This window comes from Carcharhinus amblyrhynchos, chromosome 21 (genome assembly GCF_965287045.1).
Source record: "Carcharhinus amblyrhynchos chromosome 21, sCarAmb.v2.hapA, whole genome shotgun sequence".
NCBI classification, from domain to species: domain Eukaryota; kingdom Metazoa; phylum Chordata; class Chondrichthyes; order Carcharhiniformes; family Carcharhinidae; genus Carcharhinus; species Carcharhinus amblyrhynchos.
The window spans coordinates 25,210,759-25,233,853 of record NC_137344.1 but is presented as its reverse complement, the minus strand read 5'-3'; the positions used below and the strand labels follow the sequence as shown (position 1 = coordinate 25,233,853).

General features: G+C 40.5%; 1 protein-coding gene across 11 annotated transcripts in view; it reads left to right on the top strand.

Annotated features, from left to right (window-relative positions):
- Window positions 1–21,828, top strand: part of rbfox3a (RNA binding fox-1 homolog 3a) — a 1,494,706-nt gene extending 1,472,878 nt beyond the window's left edge. For 5 of the 11 annotated variants that reach the window (XM_080208868.1, XM_080208867.1, XM_080208866.1 and 2 more), the window contains 5 exons: window positions 10,598–10,676; window positions 11,208–11,285; window positions 11,961–12,033; window positions 17,903–17,978; window positions 20,756–21,828. In XM_080208868.1, the coding sequence (XP_080064994.1) occupies window positions 10,598–10,676; window positions 11,208–11,285; window positions 11,961–12,033; window positions 17,903–17,978; window positions 20,756–20,792 (343 nt within the window). In that variant the 3' untranslated portion in view covers window positions 20,793–21,828. Of the gene's footprint in view, window positions 1–10,597; window positions 10,677–11,207; window positions 11,286–11,960; window positions 12,034–14,050 lie in introns of all 11 variants that reach the window. The other 6 variants (XM_080208864.1, XM_080208869.1, XM_080208870.1 and 3 more) reach the window with 6 other exon arrangements.
- The last annotated feature ends 1,267 nt before the right edge of the window (window positions 21,829–23,095 follow it).

Sequence of the window (23,095 nt, the reverse complement as noted above, 5' to 3'; positions counted from 1 at the left end):
TTTGCAGAGTTGCAATGCTTTTGAGTGTCAGGATGTTAGCTGATTTTTTTTAAAAGTAGGAATGTGAAAAAGTGGGCATGGGTTCTGACAAAGAGTAACTGCCTTCATTTTCAGAGATTTCTAAGGGATAAATCCAGACCTTGTGTAGCTGCCCACAGTAGAAAGTGAATGTAGAAGTGTAGGTGTGACTTAGGAAGATCTGACTAAGTCATGACTGGAAATACATATTTAAACAGAAGCTTAATGAAAAGACATTAATGGAGCTCAAAGTCTGTGAACCTCCAGAGAATGTGAAAGAGGGGTGGAAACAGTGATAATAATTTTCCAGAGATCTTTGGAATCAGGAATTGCACCAAAGGGCAACTGCTGTGTGAAAGAGGGAAAAATGTAAGCCAAGAAATTAGAGGCCAATTAGTTTTACCTCAGTTCTGGCTTGTTAAGCACTGTAATTGGTCCATGTCTATTTTTTTTTGCAGAATCGCCAAAAAACTCTCTGGACAAGCTGACAATGCATATAAACAGAGTGTGGATACATGTTTACTCCACATCTAATATTTTCTGTTGCATGTTTCAGTTATTCATTTAAATACAACAGTATTCCTTCAGAGAACCCGATGACTATCTATATCACACTGAATTAATTTGCCAATTTGAAGCACACATCGCTTTAAAGGATTCTCCCAAGTTTTTTAAAAAATCGTGAATTTATTCAAATGCAGGCGCTCCCCCCTTTTAAACTTAGCCCAGTCATTCACCCTTTTCACGCAAGTTCCTCGGAGTGGAAAGATGATTGAATTAAATGTGTATAACATTCAAAGCATTACATCACTGACAGCTCGATTGACTTGATTCCCTCCGAATGCCCTATTTCTGAGCTCTGGCTGCTTTGTCACTCGCTGCTGCCTTGTTATCTGCAGCACACAGACCTCATTTGCAGTCTGTCACTTTAAAGAAGTATCCAAGATGTTGGCTTGTTTGCTGGCAATCACGCGGATCAATATGTTTGCAGTTTTTTTTAAGAAAAAAGTTTTGCCTTGAATGAGAAGGAATGAAGCTGCGGAATCCTGCTGTAACTGATGGCCCGAGCCCTTCCAGACACACATTCATTTTATTCATGCGTGGCACTGGAATCTGTCAAAGGAAAGATCACTGGACAGCCTCGCTGAAGGCAAGATTGTTATTTTTAAATGGGTTGGAAACAAATGTGCAATTAAAAATTATTTATTGGCTTATCACATGTACATGATGAAAACAAAATTGGCTGGACTCTTTACAAACAACAGCTATCCTCAAAGATTAGGGTTAAGTGGTGCAGTTGAGTTTGGAATTGGCTTTCAGTCTTTGAGACAAAGAAAAGGGAAGAGGAAAGGTGGCTCCTGCAAAAGACATACGCCACGTGACCGCATTTGTTGCGAGGTTGTAACTATGACACTGTGAAATAACCTCTCCCGGATTTCCTTACATTTATCTTCCAATTTCCTGCCCGTTGTTTCCTTCCAAACTCCTTACTTGAGCGTGATTCCACATGTGCCAGCAATTCTCCACTCCCTCCCCTAAGTATGATGCGGAGATGCTGACGTAGGACTGGGGTGGGCACAATAAGAAGTTTCACAACACCAGGCTAAAGTCCAGCAGGTTTATTTGGTCGCATGAGCTTTCAGAGCGTTGCTCCTTCATTGTGAGTGCAGGTGCCATGATGTGGCGATCCTATTTTCCTACTCTCCACTCATGTTGTCTGTACCTGTAAAGACTTGATTACCTGTAACCATTATCTTGCAATTGAGTCTTTATCTATGTATGCCTTGTTTGTGAACCCAACTTTTCACTCACCTGATGAAGGGGCAGCGCTCTGAAAGCTTGTGATACCAAATAAACCTCTTGGGCTTTAACCTGGTGTTGTGAGACTTCTTACTGTGCCCGCCTCTAAGTAGTCATTCTTCACTTGTGATCATTGGGACTTTGTCCACAAACCAGAAAAGCTCATTCTGAATCTCTCCAGCCATCTACACATGCTTACTTTCCAACATAATTCACCAGAGAGCATGCGGGGGGGGGATCTTTTCACTTCTGCAGTTCAGGGATGACGAGATGGGTCATCGTGTCACCATAGCCAGACTGTTGAGAAGTTAAATAAAAACAGATTTGCCGGAAAGACTCAGCAGGTCTGTCAGCATCAAGAAGAATCGTACAGACTCTAAACATTAACCCTGTTTTTCTCTCTCTCTCTCTCTCTCCACAGGATGTGTCTTTACAGCATTTTCTGTTTTTATTTCAGATTATCCACAATATTTTGCATTTATGTTACAGTTGTGGTGCGAATTCTGCGCCACCTGGAAGCTGAACCTCGGAACCCTGAGTTTACATATGTTTTAAAACCTAGTACAAACTAAGTTACAGCTGTGTGCTATTTACATGCTTGAATAATTCAGCCTAGGATTTGCACCTTTCTCCAGCAGACAGAACCAGAGAGGAACATGCAGACATGTTCTGTTGCATCCCTATTCTTCATAGTTTACTCCCAGTCAATCTATTGGACTGAATGATATTCATTCATGGGTTGGCATACAGTAGATACATATTATTGAGGGAAATGTGTTACTCATGTATTAATACACCTGGCCTAGCAATGTTTAGCACAATTTTCACTATTGGAAAACTGGGACACCAGAAGTAGACTGTTGGGCCCAAAGTTCATGACTCAGGAAACAGTGGAAGGAGAGCCCCCAACGCAGAATCTGAAGAAGGGTCAGTGCAGTGTTTAGATCCTTTGATTTATGCTATGCAAATGAACATTTCATTGTCTTGATTGGAGGTTGGACCTGGTTACCCCAGGGCTCCGATATCATGATATAATCAATTATTTTCTCAAGCTTTCATTCCCGTTTTCTCCTCGTAGCCTGAATATAACAGCAAACAAATTTGAATATTTAAATAGTTTCAGTGATTTTCTTGCTGCATCATTGTATAAGCATAGAAAATAGAACAAGGAGTGGGCCATTTGGCCCTTCAAACCTGCTCCATCATTCATTATGATCTTGGTTGATCATCAAATTCAATATCCTGATCCTCCGCTTCCCTTCCTTTAGCCTCAAGAGCTATATCTAATTTCTTCTTGGAATCACATGATATTTTGGCCTTCACAACTTTGTGGCCATGAATTCCACAGATTTACCACTCTCTGGGTGAAGAAATCTCTCCTTATCTCAGTCCTAAAAGGTTTACCCTTATCCTCAAGCTATAACCCCCTACTTCTGGACTCCGTCACCATCGGGAACATTCTTTCGGAATCTATCCTGTCTAATCCTGTTAGAATTTTATAAGCTTCTATGAGATTCCCACTCACTCTTCTAAAAGCCAATTTATATAATCCTCACTGATCTAGTCTTTCCTCATATGACAGACCTGCCATTCCAGGAATCAGCCTGATAAACCTTCGCTGTACTTCCTCTATAACAAGGGCATCCTTCCTCAGATAAGGACACCAAAACTGCTCATCGTACCCCCTGGGTGTAGCCCCAGCATTACCCTGTACAATTGCAATAAGACATCATTATTCCTATACTCAAATCCTCTTGCTATAAAGGCCAACATACCATTTGCCTTCTTTACTGCCTGCTGTACCTGTACGCTTATTTTCAGTGACAGTCGCACAAGGACACCAAGGTCCTGCTGAGTATCCACACTCTCAATTTACACCTATTCAAGTAATAATCTGCCTTCCTATTATCATTACTGAGAGATTACCCTTACATTTATCCACATTATACTGCATCTACCATGCATATGCCTACTCACTCAGCCTGTCCAAATCACACTGAAGCATCTCTGTATCCTCCTCACAATAAAATTGTATTGTCCCTCCTATCAGTTGGACAACTTTTAATTTATATGTTGCCCATTGTGTCACTCTACTCAAACTATCTGCTTTCTCCGTGTACCTGAAATTACAACTGTCAAGGTTTGCTGTTTGACCCCGCCAGATCACATGGGAAAGAATGATGCACAATTACAGTGTCCATAGGATTAATATTACTTATTGTTTCCAACTTTATGGATGTTATTTTAACTCAATGAAAATCCATCGACTTTTACAGAGTTAAAATCAGACCTCATTCATCAGTTTTGCCTGTTCCCTCTCTCTGTGCAGTTTCCTCCTTTTCCACAACCTCACTTTATACTTGCACCCTCTAAATAGAGCTCCAATGCTTCAATAGTTTACCACAAATTACAATTATACACATGCCATGCCTGCCTTAGGAAAAGAAACAGTAACAGAGAAAACTTCTTAAGAGGGAAGCTGAGAGGGGACTGGCAGGAAGACATCACCTAAGACAGTTGGTTGACATGGAGTAATCTAAATGGAAGTCGTATTGAAATCCGCTACCATTAATACCACCCTGCTCATGAGAAGACTATGAAGTTAGTTAAATCAAATAGAGATAAAATTGTGTTTTAATTGCACCTTTTTTTTTAATTCCATACAAATGGGAAGTTTGCTGGTTGCTAAAAGCAAGCCACGGTCTGCAGAAGTCTAAATTTAAAACAATATTGTCCTGGGCATGTTCTGTCCAAGTCGCCCTTCTGCATTTAAAAAGCTGTGAACTGAGAGGATTGTATAACGCAAGCAAGAATAAGCACTAGGAGTGGGAGTAGGCCATCGGGCCCCTTGAGCCTGCTCCACCGTTCAATAAAATCATGGCTGATCTTTTTGTGGACTCAGCTGTACAAAGAACAAAGAACAACACAGCACGGGAAACAGGCCCTTCGGCCCAACGAGCCCGCGCCGCCGTCCCACTGTCTCAGTGACCTATTCATGATTTTAGTCTACGCCTAATGTGCGAGGATCAGGGAGGTCCAATATAGGGACAATTTAGTACCCAATCAATCAGCCTAAAAGCACATCTTTGGGATGTGGGAGGAAACTGGAGTACCTGGAGGAAACCCACGCAACCACGGGGAGAACGTGCAAACTCCCACAGACACAGGCCCAAATCCATGTGTCCGCACAGCAACAGAGATAGTCTCTAAGCTGTCATGTTGCCCTCGAGATGGTCCAGTTTAAGCACACTAACGACATGAAGCAATAGGCAACTCCCGAAGCAACGTCCAAGAGCAGCCCACTACAACCTGCCGCATGCATGCCCCTTGCTGGACTTAAATGCCTGTGGAGACAAAAAAATTCATTATTAAACAGGCAAAAACTGTAACATCCCTGAGGCAAAAACGTAATCCCAAGCCTACAATGTTTAGTAAGGCCTGCTATATCCCCCTATATGTAGCCCACTCATGTGGCTGTCTAAGTGACTCTTAAACAACCCTAGCGTGCCTGCTTCCACCACCTTACTCGGCAGTGCATTCCACACCCCCATTACCCTTTGCGTGAAAGGGACTTATCTGCCCACTCACCATAACTCTTAATTCCGTTACTGTTCAAAAATGTATCTATTCTTGCCTTACAAACATTCAATGAGGTAGCCTCAGGTGAGAACGTTCCTCCTCAATTCAGTTCTAAATCTGCTCCCCCCCACCCCGAGTTCTAGTTTCACCTGCCAATGGAAATAATCTCCCTGCTTCTACCTTATTTATTCCTCATATAACCCGATTTGTTTCTGTAAGTTCTCCCCTCATTCTTCTGAATTTTGGTGAGTATAGTCCCAGTCCATTCAGTCTGTCCTCAGAAGCCAAACCTCTCAACCCTGGATGTCCATTCATCAGCATTATTTACCCTCCTCCTTAGCTGACAATGAAGACACTATACTATGCTCTGGTAAGGAAGTTGTTCAAGGAGTTGTGCTCTTTGTCATCCTGCATGAACAAAATGTCAAGAGGATGAGCACGCACATGGCAGATGTGAATATGGATCTGATCCAAGATGCAAATATGGAACTAACCCAAGGTATTGACACTAAAATAGCATGGGCCAGTCATTTGACAGTCAAAATGGCTGTCATTTTGATCAGAGGATGATGCAGAGTTCTGTGGATTTACATTACATTGACCTGTGTTTCCAACGCATTCAGCCCATCCAGCCTGTACCACATGTTTATATTCCTCTTATAAGCTTCCTCCCACTCTCATGGCCTCATTCATTCCCAGCCCTTCCTTCTTGTTCTTTCTCTCTTGAATGCATCAAGCTTCCTCATAAATTCATCAACTGCTTCAGCCAATGCACATGATGAGGAGATTCACCATCTCACCATTCTCTCTATGAAGAGATTTCACCCGAGTTTGTGGCTATTTTATATTTGTACTGGACTCATTCACGACAGAGCAGTTTCTCCTCACCCATGCAGTTTGATTAAACCTCTTCTTGATATTTGCTTTTCTTTAAAAAAAAAGGGGCCCAACTCTTCTTTGCTGATAGTTCCAACCTCTCAATTGTGGCAACATCATAGAACATAGAACATTACAGCGCAGAACAGGCCCTTCGGCCCACAATGTTGCGCCGACCAATTAGAAAAGCAATGACCCTCTAACCTAAACCAATCCCTTTCCATCCATAAGCCTATCCACGGATCTCTTAACCGCCCCCAATACTTGCTCTAGTGCTTACATATTCTTCTTGCAGTGTAGAGAGCAGAATGCATACAATACCACAAGTGCCTTCATATCAGGTTTCTATATATTGCCCAGTTTGGATGGGCAGTTGAGGGAAACTAACTTCCAGAGGATAGAACGAGGGAATGGGGCTGACCGGATTCCTCTGCAGAGAGTTGGCATGGACTCAATGGGCTGAATGGCTGCTGTCTATGCCATAATTACTCTTTGTCACAATTTTATGGCTTCTTGGGCAGAAAGGGGACCATAAAATTAGGCATCATGCCAGCAGGTTCCTTCCTGGTGATCACCCATCCACAGACACCCTGTCATAACTTTATCACTGGTGGAAGAGGAGTAAGGCAACTAGCTCTCCCAGAGGCCTTTGAGACCTTTAAATGTAAGATCTTCATCCCACTGCTGCTCCAACTTTGCCTAGCCATCAGTCTGCCAGCTTTCATGTGGGTAAAGGGGAAATAGTCCCTTTCTGCAGCTTCCACTCCTCCCAAGACTTCCCCTGCCCTGTGCACCCCACCTCTCCCATATCATTTGATGAGATCAGGCTGGCAGGCCTTGGCGACATCCCACACTTAACATCGCATGGGCTCCCTCGCAACTCATTTCTCCTGAGGATCACCTGCAGTCCCAGCAGTGGCCATGGCTCCTGGTGGCGCTGATGACTCAGAGCACTGCAGGCTATTTGATTTGACAGCAGTTCCCAGACAAGGGCCTTTTTGCAAAGGCCCGCCTCAAGACAAATAACAGCCCAGTGGCTGTTTAATGACTGCGAGATGAGGTAGCCTCAAAAGGTGGCGGCTCGACTCCAAATTTTACACTGGGGGCATGAGTAAACCCTATGGCTATAAATTAATATTGGCACTTTGATTTCACTCTTTCTGCCCTTCTGGATTTGTGTGGCTCCTTTTACTGATTCAGTATCCCTGTTCCCAGATCTCTTTGCTAAAACATTTAGTTTCCTTTCAGCCAGGGAATAAACTGACCTCCTCATTCCTGCAACTAAAATGGACCATCTCGCAATTCTTCAGCATTCATTTCATTTGCCGTTTATTTACCCACTTGGCAAGCCTGATAATGTCTTTGAGATTTTAGTGGAGTCCTTCATGTCATTAGCTAGAACTCCAATTTTGCATATTCTACAAATTTTTTGTGCAATCCCTCCAATTCCTGCCTCTTAGTCATTTAAGCATATTTGTGTGTGACACAGGAAGCCCAAAGAAGAGAAAATAATTTTTAATCACAGCCAATTTCACACTGTGTGAATATTAGCATGCAATATCAAATTATTTTGCTACTTTTACTGAGGCATTAACATGTTTATTTTAAATAAATTACCCCCTCTATTAAAATGGCAGGTAATAGGATTTCACAGAAATAAATCAAGTATTTTTTCCATTCATATTCACACAGCATAAAGTCACAGCAATAATCCGATTTACATATCTAACTTAAAGCACTTTAAAACTATTTAAAATTAACATGGAACCACCATTCAACTTCCAGTATGATACAGGTATTGGCTGGATCCACTACACGGGCAGTAACTCACTTTTGGTTTGAAATCTCTGCAACAGTTTAAGAATTGCAAGTGAAGCTACCCCAGTCCCTCTGACTATCTTGCATAAGTTTTTTTGCATCCATTCATGGGACCTGGGTGTCACTGACTGGCCAGCATTTATTGTCCATGCCTAGTTGCCTTTGGAGGGCAGTTAAGAGTCAGCCACATTGCTGTGGCTCTGGAATCACATTTAGGCCAGACCAAGTAAAGGATGGCAGATTTCCTTAACTAAAGGACATTAGTGAACCAGATGGGTTTTTCCAACAATTGACTATAGTTTCGCGGTCATCAGTACATTCTTAATTCCAGATATTTTTAATTAAATTCTAATTCCACCATCTGCCATGGCAGGATTCGAACCCAAGTCCACAGGACATTAGCTGAGTTTCTGGATTAATAGTCTAGAGATAATACACAAGCTCATTGCCTCCTCTGTTAGTGTGCAGGATGCATGCTATTAGACTCCAATTTGGCTTTCAATCTCATACCTTCTCTGTCAAAAAGATTGCCTACTTTGACCTCCGAAACATGAAGACACTTTTGCCAGCTCTAGGCTTGATTATTGCAATCCTCTCCTGCTTAGTCATTCATCTTCCAAACTCTGTTAACTTCAGCTCATCCAAAACTCTGTTGTCCACATCTCCACTGGTTCCTGGCGCCATCACCTCCAGTTTAAATCTTTCATCCTCATCCCCTCATCATAAAGCCCTCCCTATCTCTGAAATCTCTCCAGTCCCAGAACTGCACACTCCTCCCTAAACTACACTCGCAAAACAATTTCCACTCCTCCCGTTCCCTTCACTCCTGGACTGGTGGACTGGCTAACAGCTGTTTTGGGCTTGACCTCGCACTCTAGAATAATCTCCAGAAACCTTTCCAAACGCTCTGTAAACCTAACTTTTTCTTAAATCAAGCATCTGGACATTTTTCCTCATGTCTCCTCCTACTGCTCAATGTCCATTTTTGCCTAATTAAGTCTCCTCAATGAGCCCTGGGGCATTCTCCCATATTAAAGGCAAAACACAAATGCAGCTTGCTGTTGTTGTTGTAATTGGGGTAAAATGTCCTCTCTCACTAGCAAACCTTACCCAATGCAAATGGTGTGTCACAAATCTGGATGCACAACGCCCAGAGCAATTGGAAACAATGATGAGAAAATCACACTTCTGAATGTGTGCTCGTGGGAGGGTTTGAACCGCATTCCTGGGAATGTGAAAGAATAATCCCCGTAACATTTGCCTTTTCAGGAAAAATCTGTTCACGATTGAAAATCCCAAAGAATCTTTTTCCAGTGCGCTCAGTGAAGTGATTGTACACAATTCCTGTGTGTTCTACTTGGATAGAGGGAATTTTTGGCCATGCATGCACCAAGACCAGAAAATCTCACCCAGGGTCAACAGACATTTGCATGGTCCGTGTCCCACCCGCTGTGATTCCCATTGCGGGCGAAATGGGAGAATTCCACCCAGAGTCTTTAACACATCTATAAATGATATCAGTTAGTCATTTGGATGTTGCTGAAAAAAAAAGACCAACTTTTTTCAAAGCTTTTCATCTTGCACTCATCAGGTCAATCACACAAATACCAATGTCAGGGGAAGCAACAGCTTGATACTGATTGATGGGCAAGTGGATTTTGATTGGGAGGGGCATTGTCATGGAGAGTGCAGGGGTTGATGGTGACTGAGTTACACTATTCAAGGAATTGGTCTCCTAAAAGAAGGAGCAGGTCTTACTTGAAAACATGACTCGTGCGTCAGCTGCTTTGAGTGAGAGTAGCAAAAGATAGGTAAGTTCAATGGAAAAACCTCTGGTGACAGCACTCTAACTGCAGGACATGTACATGGAATAGAATTCAGTAGAAAATGCTGCAATGGAGCATTCTCAAGCAGAGAATTTATAGTTAGTTACTTCACTGCAGCATCATTAATCCGGGATTGTGGCAGTGCTTGAAGCTGTTGTATACATGAAACCGCGGGGTAAGATACTTCATAACACTGTAATCACCAGAGAAATATTATAAATGCATATTAAAGCAGTTAACTTCAGAAGGAAAGCACTGCAATAGATTTGCAATGGATCAAAGTTGGTTCATTGTGAAATATTTCAGTTGCTGTTTTTCTGTTAACTGCCAAAGTGGAGTTCCTGAGCTCATCCCATTCTGACTGTTAGATACCAAACTGAGATGGCAAATTCTATCTGTTATGTCTTAAAAGTTTCACTTTTATTTCGAGCTACTGAAAATTGCTTCAAAGTATTTTGCTTATCCTCTTACTTGGCCCAGAGCATTCCAATTCCCTGCTGGCTGTGACCCAAGGACCAGTCATTACATTAATTGCAAACACTGTCATTCGAGGTCTGCTAACACATTTGAGTGCGTGCAATGCTGTCGAAATGGTAACGTTTTATTTGTCCCATGTTTGCCTCGTCCGATAGAAGTGAGTTGGCTACCGTGTGTTACATATACTTCTCCTTCTGTTTCAGCTATGGGAGGGTGTATGCAGCAGCCGACCCCTACCACCACACTATTGCGCCAGCTGCAACGTACAGTGTTGGGACCATGGTAAGCATCAGTAACTGCACGAACTGCTAGTAACTGGCATTTTCCACAGAAATAATAAGTACTTTGTGGGCGCGTGTCTGTGCAGATACATTCGCACGTAGGCACATACTCACAAGTACATATAGGCCTTGCTTATTAATGCATTGTAAGAACTTCCATAGGCAAGTAGCTCAGCCCTTTCCGATTTTAAATCCACCTTCAACTTTAAGCAAAACACTGACCCTAAAACCTAAGCTATTTTGTTTAAAGCCATGAGGAAACACACACTCCAGCACACGTTTGTACAATCCTTCCTTTGCAGAATGAACCTTTTAGATGGACAGCACCTTTGGTACTACTGTACTAGGCTTTCTGTTTTAGTTACTGCAGTATATCAGTGTGCCCATAGATGTATGTGACATATACACATATGAACCAAACCTACAGATAAAAGAAAGAACAAATCACTGCTGATAAAAATGGCTGCGGCTGTCAATCTGTAGATCTGTTTCATAAAGGATGCACGAGTCACATATGTACGTTTATCCGCAGAGATACACACAGGAAAGCACTGGGAGAAACTACATCCCCTCACTGACGCCCAATGTGTGTTTTGTTTATACCAACCAGGTAATAATAATGCAGATTCATAAACTAGTGTTACATTTATTCAACTGTTAAAATTTAATTACGTTGAAACATTTACATACCAGTAGCAGTTAAGGATTTTTTTTTTACTGTCATGAGAAAGCTGTTCATACCCCATGAAGGAAATGCCATTTCCACAGATGCTATTCTATTGTAGTGAGATGACAGATATCATGTGTCCCGCAGCTTTGGAGACCACACATGTAACATGAATGCACATAGATTCAAATATATGCACAAGAACACATAAAGATAATGAAAGTGAATTATTAACCTTTTACAGGGGGAACGTGCCTAGGCTTTTAGAGTAAACTTTGTAAACTACTCTGGGTTCTCGAATTGGAACAACAAAGGTAATTATATAAGAAATTCTGATACACCCCCAAAAAATTACGTAGTTTGGGAGAAATCTGTTATTAAACAATCTGCTGGCTACCGAAAGACTAGCTAATTTACACTTGGTCCTCTCTCGTCTCTGACATCATTGAATAATCTTCTCATTAGTATTTCTATTAGTAATTTCTTAGCTCCTGCCTGCTTTGTCTTGTAATTTCAACATGTCCAGTTAGAGAATCTCTTGTTCCCCCACTCATTTTTCCCCCATTTTCTTTCCTCCCCCATGTTAACCTCCTGCAACCATGGCATCCTCCTCGTTAGAGAGAGTGGGACGGTTCATCTCAGAGATATCTCCAGGAATGCCGTCAATGCCAGTCCTTGGTTGGCCTACCAGGTAGGGATTAAGCATTGAACTGAACCCAAAATCCAAACGGATTTAATCAAACCAAATCCAATCAGAACTTTCTCCAGTTTGGATCAATTTTGCTTCTAAAAGTTTTCTAAGTCCAAAAAAAAAACAATCAAACTGGAAGGTTTCTGGATTTTGTGCAACTTGCATCCACTCATTTGATTTGAAGAAATATTTTTGCCCGTCTAGAGGCTCTGGGTAGTTCCCACATATCCCGTTGTATTCCTAACTCTTGACCCAGATAGAACAGCAAGCAATTGCTTATCCTGGGCAGTGGCTAGAATAATGAAGCATCTCGGAATGCTGATCCTATGCTTGCAGAATGGGAATGCATGCAAATATCTAGGCAGGTCTGATCTCCAGTGATATAATTCAAAGCTGTTTGTGTAGGTGTGGAAGCTAGAATTGTTGGAAGGATCATCTTCACTCTGTTACCCAGGGAACAGGTGAGCTGCACCGCCTCTGTGATCAACAACACAGGGTCTCAAGAACTCTGGAGCTCTGCAAATGCACAAAAACCACACACAGATGACGATGGATTTTATTTGGATTTAGAAAGATGGTGAACAGACTGTCATATGGCTTGTTTCGGCTTCATGTTCAGGTGAAACATGGAAGTCAGAAAATATTCCAGTTGATGCTGCAAACTATGGCGGGTCACTCATTTCCACTGTTAGGCAGTGAACTTGAGGAAAGGTGAAGGTTCAGAGTTCCCAAACTAGACACTTCCCTTCACAGCTGGTCCACCTGACACTTCACTCCTAACAACACAATATTTGATGATGTCATAGAAGAAGCAAGAGCACTAACAGAAAATAGTTTTATTTTCAAAGATCTTGAGTTGCAAAATAAGGGCTTCTCCTAAACTACTGGTGTAACCGCTCTAAATTTAGCAACTTTTATTTGAGAAGATTTCATCGCATACTTATTCATTTCACTTCTTATTTATATTGTTTTCAAGTGCAACTTATCACTTTTATCATGGTGCGTTAATCAGAACGTGGATTTTGAGTTTTGAATTGGTAGAGTTCTGATTTGAAAGCAATCGATGCTGCCTTGAACAGCTCAATAAAGAGTGGGTATCTCTCCATCCTGCACACTGGTCAGTGATGAGTTCATTTTAAGAGAAGGTGGGACTATCCACCATAGCAATGCCAAACACCCCTTTTAGTTCAACCCCTGAGACCGTGCCACGATGAGCAATAGCACCAGAAGCGATGTTGTAGGTGAGGGCCCCTTGTGCCCGTTGCAAGAGTGCAAAGGAGTTCATGCTGGAGAGGGGGGTGCGGGGGGTGGTCAACAGGCGAATTAATTAAAATGTAAGGTGTTTTAAAATACTGAAGATATATACATATATCTAGCTGATTAGCAGGTGAAGGCCTAGGGATTAAGTTTTTTTTTGTTACACAGTTACCATCAACGTCAGGAGTAAATTCATTCACATAAAAGAAAAATTCTCTCTTACTCTCTTTTCTGTGTGTGAGCGTATGTGCGTGTGTGCGTGTGTTTGTACCTTTCTCCGTCTTCCGCAGTTCTCACACTCACTGTAGCGGATACTTTTACTGATACACGTGGTTTTTAGCTAGCTTTGCAGCCAACATCATTGATGAAAAAAAAAATTCAATTTTCCATTTTGAAAGCCTCCATGAAAAAAAACCCCCAAAAACATTAAGATTAATGAATGGTGATTGTGGCAAAGCCCACGCCCCCCCCCTCCCCCCCTCTGTAGCCGCTTTGCGGAGAGAAAAAAAAAGCCTGCCACTCCCTTGAGTTTCATCAGCGCAATGCCTTCGTTTAGACAAATGATTTAAATTTGCCGAGGTGACGGGCGTGTGGTTTCAAATCTTGCAAATCTCCGGAGCAGCTGCTAGCTAAAAGCTTTCATTAATTAAGATGATTTTTCTCCCTTCATTCTCTTAATTAGATTTGTGGCTTGTGTTGCTGTAGCATTTCGTACATTAAAAAATATTTATTCGATTTTTTTTCATCTTTGATGTTGCAGGCTAGCCTGTACAGAGGAGGGTACAGTCGCTTCACCCCGTACTAGCAAGAGAGGCTCAGAGACACACTAAAACCCAGCAGGGCTAGAAACGTCTTCTCAGAAACTGTGGGGGTTTCGGCACGACATGCAGTGATGTTTTGTGCTGACACTCTCTGGTTAACATGATATTTTTACCTCAGATGTTTTTTTTGTGTTTATTACATGTTTTATCTGTGGTGACTGCAAATTTTTCTTGAGTTTTGCTCAGTATCATCTACTTTGGAAAATTTCTGCTGTATAAACGTAACAGGAAGAATAGGTTTGATGGTGGCACAATGGTTAGCACTGCTGCCTCACAGCGCCAGGGACCCGGGTTCAATTCCCGGCCTTGGGTCACTAATTGTGCGGAATCTGCACGTTCTCCCTGTATCTGTGTGGGTTTCCTCCCGGTGCTCCGGTTTCCTCCCACAGTCAGAAAGACGTGCTGGTTAGGAGCATTGGTCATGCTAAATTCTCCCTCAGAATATCTGAACAGGCGACAAGGGGATTTTCACAGTAACTTCATTGTAGTGTTAATGTAAGCCTACTTGTGACACTAAGAGATAAACTGAACTTAGTTACATTGCTTTGTCTTCAAAATTGGCATTTATTGCCGATTTCACCAATTCGCACCAACCAGAGAACTCTCTGGGTTTAAAGCCGGAAATTTTTCCCCCAATTTTTTTTTTAATGAGTGACTCTTGTCGGATTTTCAGAATGATTGGTTTTAAAGTCAGTTAAGTGAATGAGGTTCTGTATGAAATGGGGTGCACAGCTTTCAGGTGGATAGTCAGAGAGAAAAACCTACACAACATATCATTCCTCCTCATCTTCCGATTACTGTGAGATCCTCTGTCAGCGCCCAGTCTTCCCACCCAACTGTGACAAACCCTGACTGAACTCATCACATGTGTGCCTGGTGGATTGAAGTGTCAACCAGAACTGTGATTGAAACATGCCCCTCATAACCATGATTGTGTGAAGTGAGCCTTTTAAAAGCCTTCCATGTTATTCATTTTTAAGTCTAAGTTTGATTGATGGAGAAAGGAAACAGTTTATTCTTGTAGATAGCTTCAGTCCAGCAGTCAGTTTCAATGCAATAATAGTTCCTTAACATAAATCAGCAGATAAAACGCTGTTAAATTCCTCACATAGTCATCACCAATAAAGCAGAGCATGTCCAGTTGATATAGTGAAATTTGTATTCGTGCCTCATCTGTGGAGGTTTAGTGTAAACACTACTCACTGTTACTAAACGAGTTGGAGATGAAGCCAAGTCACTGAGCCGGTATTGAGTCACACTGGTTTACTATGCTTCAGCGATGTTCCTTTTTTTTTTAGTAAGTCATAAAAAAGGGTGGTTATGCCACAGTGAATAGATAGCAGTCAACTTAGGGGGCAGGTCACAAATGCATTCATCTAAGAACAGATCTCCATATGGCAATGGGATATTTTGAACGTAGCTGGTACTCAATAGTATCTCATAAAAGGGGTAGCAGCACCTTTCTACCCAGCATTGGCACTTTTTTCTCCATCCCATTCCACTTCGCCTCACTGTTTTGGGCTTAGTACAAACCTCATTTTGCTTCAATACGCGATTCATGTCCCCTGAGCTGTCACCTCATTAATTGTCATCACATTTCCTTAGATCACTCCAGAGTTGCGAACAGCACAACTTAATAAAATAAGCTGACCCCTGCAATTGAAGATGGTTCAGTTACAGGCTAAAAGCTTTCAAATGCAGATCAAAAAGTAATTCTCCTGAGAAGAAATGTAAACATTCTTTACTTTGGCAATTCAGCGTGGCTAACTGTTTTTGAAGGCATTCCAATTACGCATAAAAGCTAACATACTACTGCAGTACAATATAACACAATTCTTTACGTTAAGTAATTACATGATTCTCTCAGCTAAGCCAACAGGCAGGGATTTATTAGCCATGAATTTTCAAGATCAGAATTTTAGGTTCTCACATTCACAGCATGCAATTATGTAAATATTAATGCCTGACTTACAGAAATTTGTTGTAACTGCAATTTACTAAATGGAAGTCAGTTGCCTGATAAGCACTTTATCACCTTAAGAAGAGGCTTCTGGCTTTTCAAATGGGTATGTTTACTAAAGGGAACTGTCTAAAACAGTTGGAAAAGAAATTAGCTGCTTATTTCTTTCTTGGTATGATTAATATTGCGACCACATGTATCATGTACAATTGCTAGAAAAATCATCATTCACATAGAAGGAAGGCTAGCAAACAATACATTTAAAAACAGGTCATTTCCATTTGGAATTTTGTATCTGTTAGTCTTAAGTATTGTTTTTTTTTATATATATAAAACAAACAGAGCTCTACGAGGCCTCCCTCGAGTACTGAATGTCCCAGCTTTCTCCAATGCAAGTTTTGATTTTTTTTTTAAATCACCTATTGTCTCCGAGGAAGGTTCCTAAAGTGTGAATTGTGTAAAGTGATTAGATTATTAAGTACGATATGAGATTGGGGCTGCGTGAATGAACCAAAAAATTGGAATCACATTCTATTTTATTTCTGACATCTCCGAGGATTAACTGGAGCAGAGTATATTCTGAATGTTGTGTAGGTTTCATAGTGAGATGAAGGCAACATAATTATAACTGAGGAGCTACCTTAAGTGTGATATGTTTTGCTTGCTGTACAGGTTTTGCTTTTTTTTTATTATTTTCATGTAGCTTATTTTAGGTTTTGATTTTCTTTCTTCTTTCCTGCCAAAATATATTCTGTTAATTCAAACTCCAACCCATTGCAATATGGTGTATTATAGGTCAACCTGACTCAAGTATTTAAAACTGAGTATTTATTATGATTAGCATATGATTGTCTTCGTATATGTAGATTAAAATGAGTAGGAACAGACTTAGAAAATTGTATTCATCCTTTTATACACTTTCAATATGTGCACATAAGTATTCCATGGGTCATTTTTTTACAAAAAAGAGAAAAAATAGCTTTAAAAAGGTACTGTTTATACTTTTTGGGGAAAAGAAATAGCTAACATCTTTATAAATGTTTACTTATGAAATATTATGTGAATTGTGTGCTGTAGAAAATATATTACACTATGTGTTAGCTGTAAATTCCACTGGATAGAATTAAAGGGGGGTTAAAACTGGGAAAACAATCAACAGAATTTTAATTACCTTTTTTTGAAATGTTCTCTTGACAAATTTACTCCACACATAGGATCAACTCTTCAATATATTCCAAAATTATTATTAGGCTGACTTTAAGAATTTATTTTCAGCTGTTTCTTCAAACACAATGTCATCACTTAGAGCTTATTGTCTTCCTGAGACTCTGCTTCCTTTGACAGAAGCTTAGCCGATCTTATCTCCTCTTGCCTACACTGGCGGTTTGCATATTTTACCTAGCATGTTCTGAAAGCAGTGCCAATCTAGTCACATGCACAGGAACTTATACCCATATGGTGTTCAGGGTTAACGTTTCATTGCTGTCTTTATTAATTTTCCAATGTTTGAGTTAGTGGGGATAATTTTGACATTTGACAATAGCATGAAGTGAGCAATATTGGAATGATCACCTGTTTTACCTATTCCGGAAAAGCAAAGCCAGGCAAGGGGATATAGCAGGGGTCAATTCAATGCTGCCCATTTTATTCCATTGCCAAAAAATCTAATTAACCCGTATGTTTACAACACTCACACCCTGATTCTCCTTTTTATTGTGCACATCTGTAAATAATGTGCACATTTTGGTGCATGAAAACTCTGTGACTATCCCTTGTACACTGCACAATGTTATTTGAATATATATATACATTTTGCTTTACATGCGGACAGGGCACACTAGCCCAATGTTCGTGACCATACCAGAATTTGAACATGGGAGGAATGGACGGATAATTACATTCACGAGGTAAGTGTCCAATCCTCTTGATATGTTTCAAACGAGTGCACACCCTCCTGGGGTGTTTCCTGGGCTCAGTTTTCAATGGGAGCAGGAGTCCCCAAAAAGATACACAGGAAACTCAAACTAGGTCTTCTGCGAGCAAGTCCTACCTCTGCCCACTTTGACCTTCCCATTGTGATTCAAAACCATGGGGGAAAATCACCTCTGTGGTGTTCCCAGCTGACTTTTGAGCAACGTTCATTCAATCACAACTACCAAACTGCTGCTGGTGTCACTAAAACAAGAAATGAATAGGTAAATATCCAAGACAAACAGTTTCTGTCCATTGGTAAATAATGTTTTGTTATTTTCATTTTAGATCTTGGACACTCATGTCAACAACTGTTTTGCAAAGAAACATTCCCCATAACACTGTTACCCATTTGGCAATGCCCAGCATTGTGTGGGAACTACTTAAAAAATTTTTACTCCATTCTTAAGATTACAATGTTCATACGCAGAATGAACTGGGCAAGTCCAATTCATCTCCTTGCTTGCTCCAAATACTAAATTCAAATTGAATCCAATTCATGGTCCCTACAAGAGAGGCATACAAGGGCCTGAATTTTCCGGGCGTTCATGTCCCACTGCCGCTGCAAACAGGATGGAGAATTTGGCAATCAGCCATATCTCTGTTCACTGCAGCAGGACTGGAGAAGCCTGCTAACATGAACAGCTGGAAAATTCTGGCCAAAATCTAAGCTAACAACCTAAGGCATTGTATCCCATCTTGAGTTTGATCTGATGCTTCATCTTAGCTAGAAGGCCAATTGTGTGGAAACCCCCTGTTCTAAACCATTAGTTTTAAAGGTGTGGAGATATTTCAACATCAAAAAGAATCACAATATTACAATGGCCAACTAACAAACAAACAGCAGTTTTAACTGATTTCCTTTGGCAAACAATCCAAAACAACTTGCATTAATAATATTTAATCATAAACCAATCCAAGTAATGGAGCAGCAATGTGATAAATTAATGAACCTAACTTAAGCAGCTAGCTAGAGTCATTTGTGGGAGGAATTATCAAGTCAGCCTCGTTTATAGAAATATATATCGTATCAAATGGCTGACTGTTGGTGTACCCTCTTGTTTGTTAAAGATGTGGTTGGAAATGTTGGCCTCATTTCCACACAAAATAACAGTCAGAGCATTATCTCCCTGTACTTAGATCCATCATTTAATAGAAAGAAGAAAGGAAGTAGTTAAAGCTAAACATTTACAATTAGACAAATTATCTGTTTCCTGAAGTACCCGGTCAGCCCACTGCCAAAAGTTTATCTTTCAGCCCTTCCCATAGGTAGCAATCTGTTTTTTGTATAATATAAAGTTACTGTCCTACGTGTGTCTTAGCAACACATAATAAAGCTTTTCTCTGCAACACCAAAAAAAGAAAAGGCATCCTAATGTGTGATTTAATTTGTCAAATACACACAATTTATCTTTTCAGAAACACTGCAAATAGCAAAAGATACAAAAATTGACAGAGAAAGGTAACTGAAATTTCTGTTGTATTTCTTGTTTCTCCCTTTCTCAATCTGGTACAGAAATAGTTTTTATCAGGAACAGATTTGTACAGAAATTCATCATTCTTGTTGATAGAGTTGAACAAATGTAATAATATTCTAGGGTCCATTATATTAACCTTTCCTTGCTGGCATTCCATGTACATCATCAGGCTATTTTAAAATGTTTACTGTATATGCATTTCCTATAAATATGTTGAGATTAGTGTTTGCTCTAAACACTTTCTTGCTAAGCACTTTGATAAACTACAGTCGCATCTCTTTGCTGCAAGATGTTCAAAAGGCAACTGCAATGAAAAGGGGTTACAAAACACTCACGTAATCGTTCCCAATCTGCAATTTTTGAAGTGTATTTATTTGTCTTTAGTAGCTAGCAATCTCCTCCTTGGGCATACATACCTGCTGTCCTTCCAATATGTAAACCATTAAATCTGCACAACTGTCTATATACAAATCAACAGTTGCTATGTCCTGGCTTTATTTATATTATTAAAATAATATAGAACATCTCTATATATGGAGGACTCTGTATTGTAGTGTGCTAAAGTAATGTCTGTTTATGTGTGGGACTAGGGTTCACATAAATCCCAAGCAGAGTTGGGGGGGACTGGATATGTTCCTTTTGTCTGATGGTAGTTGGGTGGTACAGTGAGGTGCCTCTGGGATCCAATCGAAATTCTAGCCAGACATAACGATTCAAAACACAAACACCAGTTAGTTTGATCAATTTCAATCTCGCTTCCGATTACTATAAATCAAGAAGAGCACAATTAGTTTTTAAATAACAATCTCTCTCAGATAGGATGTAGTGATTTGGGTTGAGATGAACGGGAGGTGAAATATAGGTGGATTACTACACTGCATCGGACTTGAACCTAGTTGTAACTTGAGACAGTCCGGTGAGGTTGCCTAGCACAAAGAATTAAAATAATCTCTTTGCTGCATATTCCTGTCTCTTGTGTGGTAAGAAAATGTACGTGGAGAAAAAAGTCCATATGCATCAGGCTTGAAGTGTTGGTCTGTGTGTGTATATATGTATATATAGTACATTATGTATATGTCTATATACACACACACAAAGATGACTCATTAATGTGTTCATGTTACTTCAAGGATAGATTGCTATTTCAATCTAATAAAGATCTGTTGACTAATACATTGATCAGAATTATCTCCAAGCCAAACTGTGCAAGTTCTTTCCTTCATCTTATATTCTAGTGACTCTGGCATGACACAGGTGCACTGTACTAAATGAAGGGCTCAGAAGCTGAAATCCACGGATTCTGGGAATACAGAACCTTGTGCCACACCTACAGCAACAAGATGTGGAACGTACGCAAGTACTGCCATATGGAAAAGAATTGTACGTTGTATACCATGTGTACGCTCAAACTCCTCCTTTTTATAACTCCACTTGTATATAGCCCTTTAGCTGCCACCCTTGTGCAATAGATTATAACACACCCTGACCTTTCCTCCCATTGAAATTAATGGGAATGTCTCTGGGGCAGTGACAGTGTTAGTGCCCAGTTAAGTGCATTTTTGTTATGCATTGAATCATTCTTGTTGTTTTCAATGGGAGTGATAAGAATTGACAGCTCTCAACAAAATAGTGGCAAATAAAAAAAAAATTGAGCAAAAAAGAACCTGTAAACATTTCAAAAAACAAATAAACTTCTCTTTTTAGGACTTTCAGTGTCCTAGAATGGAAACAGGTTGTGTTGTAAAAGATTTTGAAACAGCCTGACGTTTCAGGACTCAAGAGGCCCACGTTCCTCCCTTTTCCTCTCCCTCTACCTAGGCCTGGACTCTGTGGTCTCCTTTTGAACTGCAGAACTGCCCCATGGATCAACCCTTGATGTTATGATGCTGCCTTGGCCTAGGGTATGTTATTATGCCGCTGAGTTAGTGATGTCCTAGTTTCAGTCCTAGGGCCCGTCACGTCTCAATATTTGAATCTCTAATGCCCTCTTGGCCTAAGTATCCCTAGCTTTGCCTGGCCTTTAGCTATCCAGACACCTCATTCCACAAAACCATCACTTTTCCAAGCCACACAGTCTGCAATTCCATCTCAGTATTAAAGACTATTTTGCTCAGCCCTCGTCTCCTCAGTGCTCTCTCAGTCCTGGAACTGCATGTTGTTTAATATCCTGTTAGTACCTCATGTGCTTTTAACTGTCTATATGCTGTTGGTTCCTAATTTCTTGCTCTCTGCTGCTGCTCTGGTAGATACCTGCTGATTAGAGAGCTGTAGTTTTAGACCTCTGCCTTCCTTTTTCTGTCATTCTGTAAGCTTCTAATGTGATTCAATTAACAATATCCTTAATAAAGATTGTTTCTTTCTTCAACAAAAATAGTTGTTCTGAATCTTTTTTAAAGGATGTAATCCAATAGCAATAGACTTACAGCAAAACATAAGGCTTAAAGAAATACATCAAAATTCATAACAGATCAACATAGGATATTTGTAATGGGATGTGGATGTAATTGGCAAGACCAACATTTGTTGTCCATCCATAATTAAGTGGCTTGCCATCCAACCTCAAGGGGTAGATATGAATCAACCACATTGCTGTATGTCGGGAGTCACTAGTGGGCCAGAGCAGGTCAGGGCGGCGGATTTCCTTCCCTTAAAGGACATCAGTGAACCAGATGGATTTTTATGACAATCAATGATAATTGGCATGGTGACCATTACTGACACTAGCTTTTCAATTGAATTTAGGAACATAGGAACAGGAGCAGGCTATTCAGCCCATCGCGAATGCTCTACCATTTAATACCTTACAGCCTTTTACAGCCACTATCCCTGTAGCCCTTTACCTTATTGTTAACCAAGAGTCGATCAATGTCTGCTTTAAACATACAATGAGTTTCCATAGCACTCTGGTGAAGAAAATACCAAAGATTCACAACCCTCTGTGGAAAGAAATTCCTCCTCATCTCCGGTCTAAGTGAAATTTTGACATTCTGTCCCCTGCTTCTAGACTACCCAAACAAGGGAAGCAGCTTACCTGCATCTACCCTGAATATTCCTATTAAGTGCTGGGATTTGAATCAAGAACAGTAGCCTGGGCTTCTAAATTACTAGACCTCGGACATCACCACAGTCTCCCCCATGATAACTGTGCCACACAGCATTTAGCTATTGTTATACACATGTTTTGAGATTTCAAGAGAAATAAGAAATATAAAAATATACTTAAGATTTCTTCGCATAACTTGAAAATGGAAGCTAAGTGCTGTTGAAAAGAACAGCAGGCAAAAGATTACTATTTTTGTCTCCCCAAGATTAGTTGTGTGCAACAAGAAGAAGGTAAGCAGGTTGAAAGAGAGAAACAGAGGAAAGGTCAAGATAATTGGGAGCTACAGACGGATTTTGAATAAGAATCCAACAATGGCTGAAGGTACAGCACTAGGTTCTGGAGGGGAGTTTCTTCCACGTAATACAAGAACAAAGAACAATACAGCAAAAGAACAAGCCCTTCGCCCACCAGCTGATTTCTAATCCTTATTTAGACCCACTGCCCATACGGAGTTACTATCCATCTGTTCGCC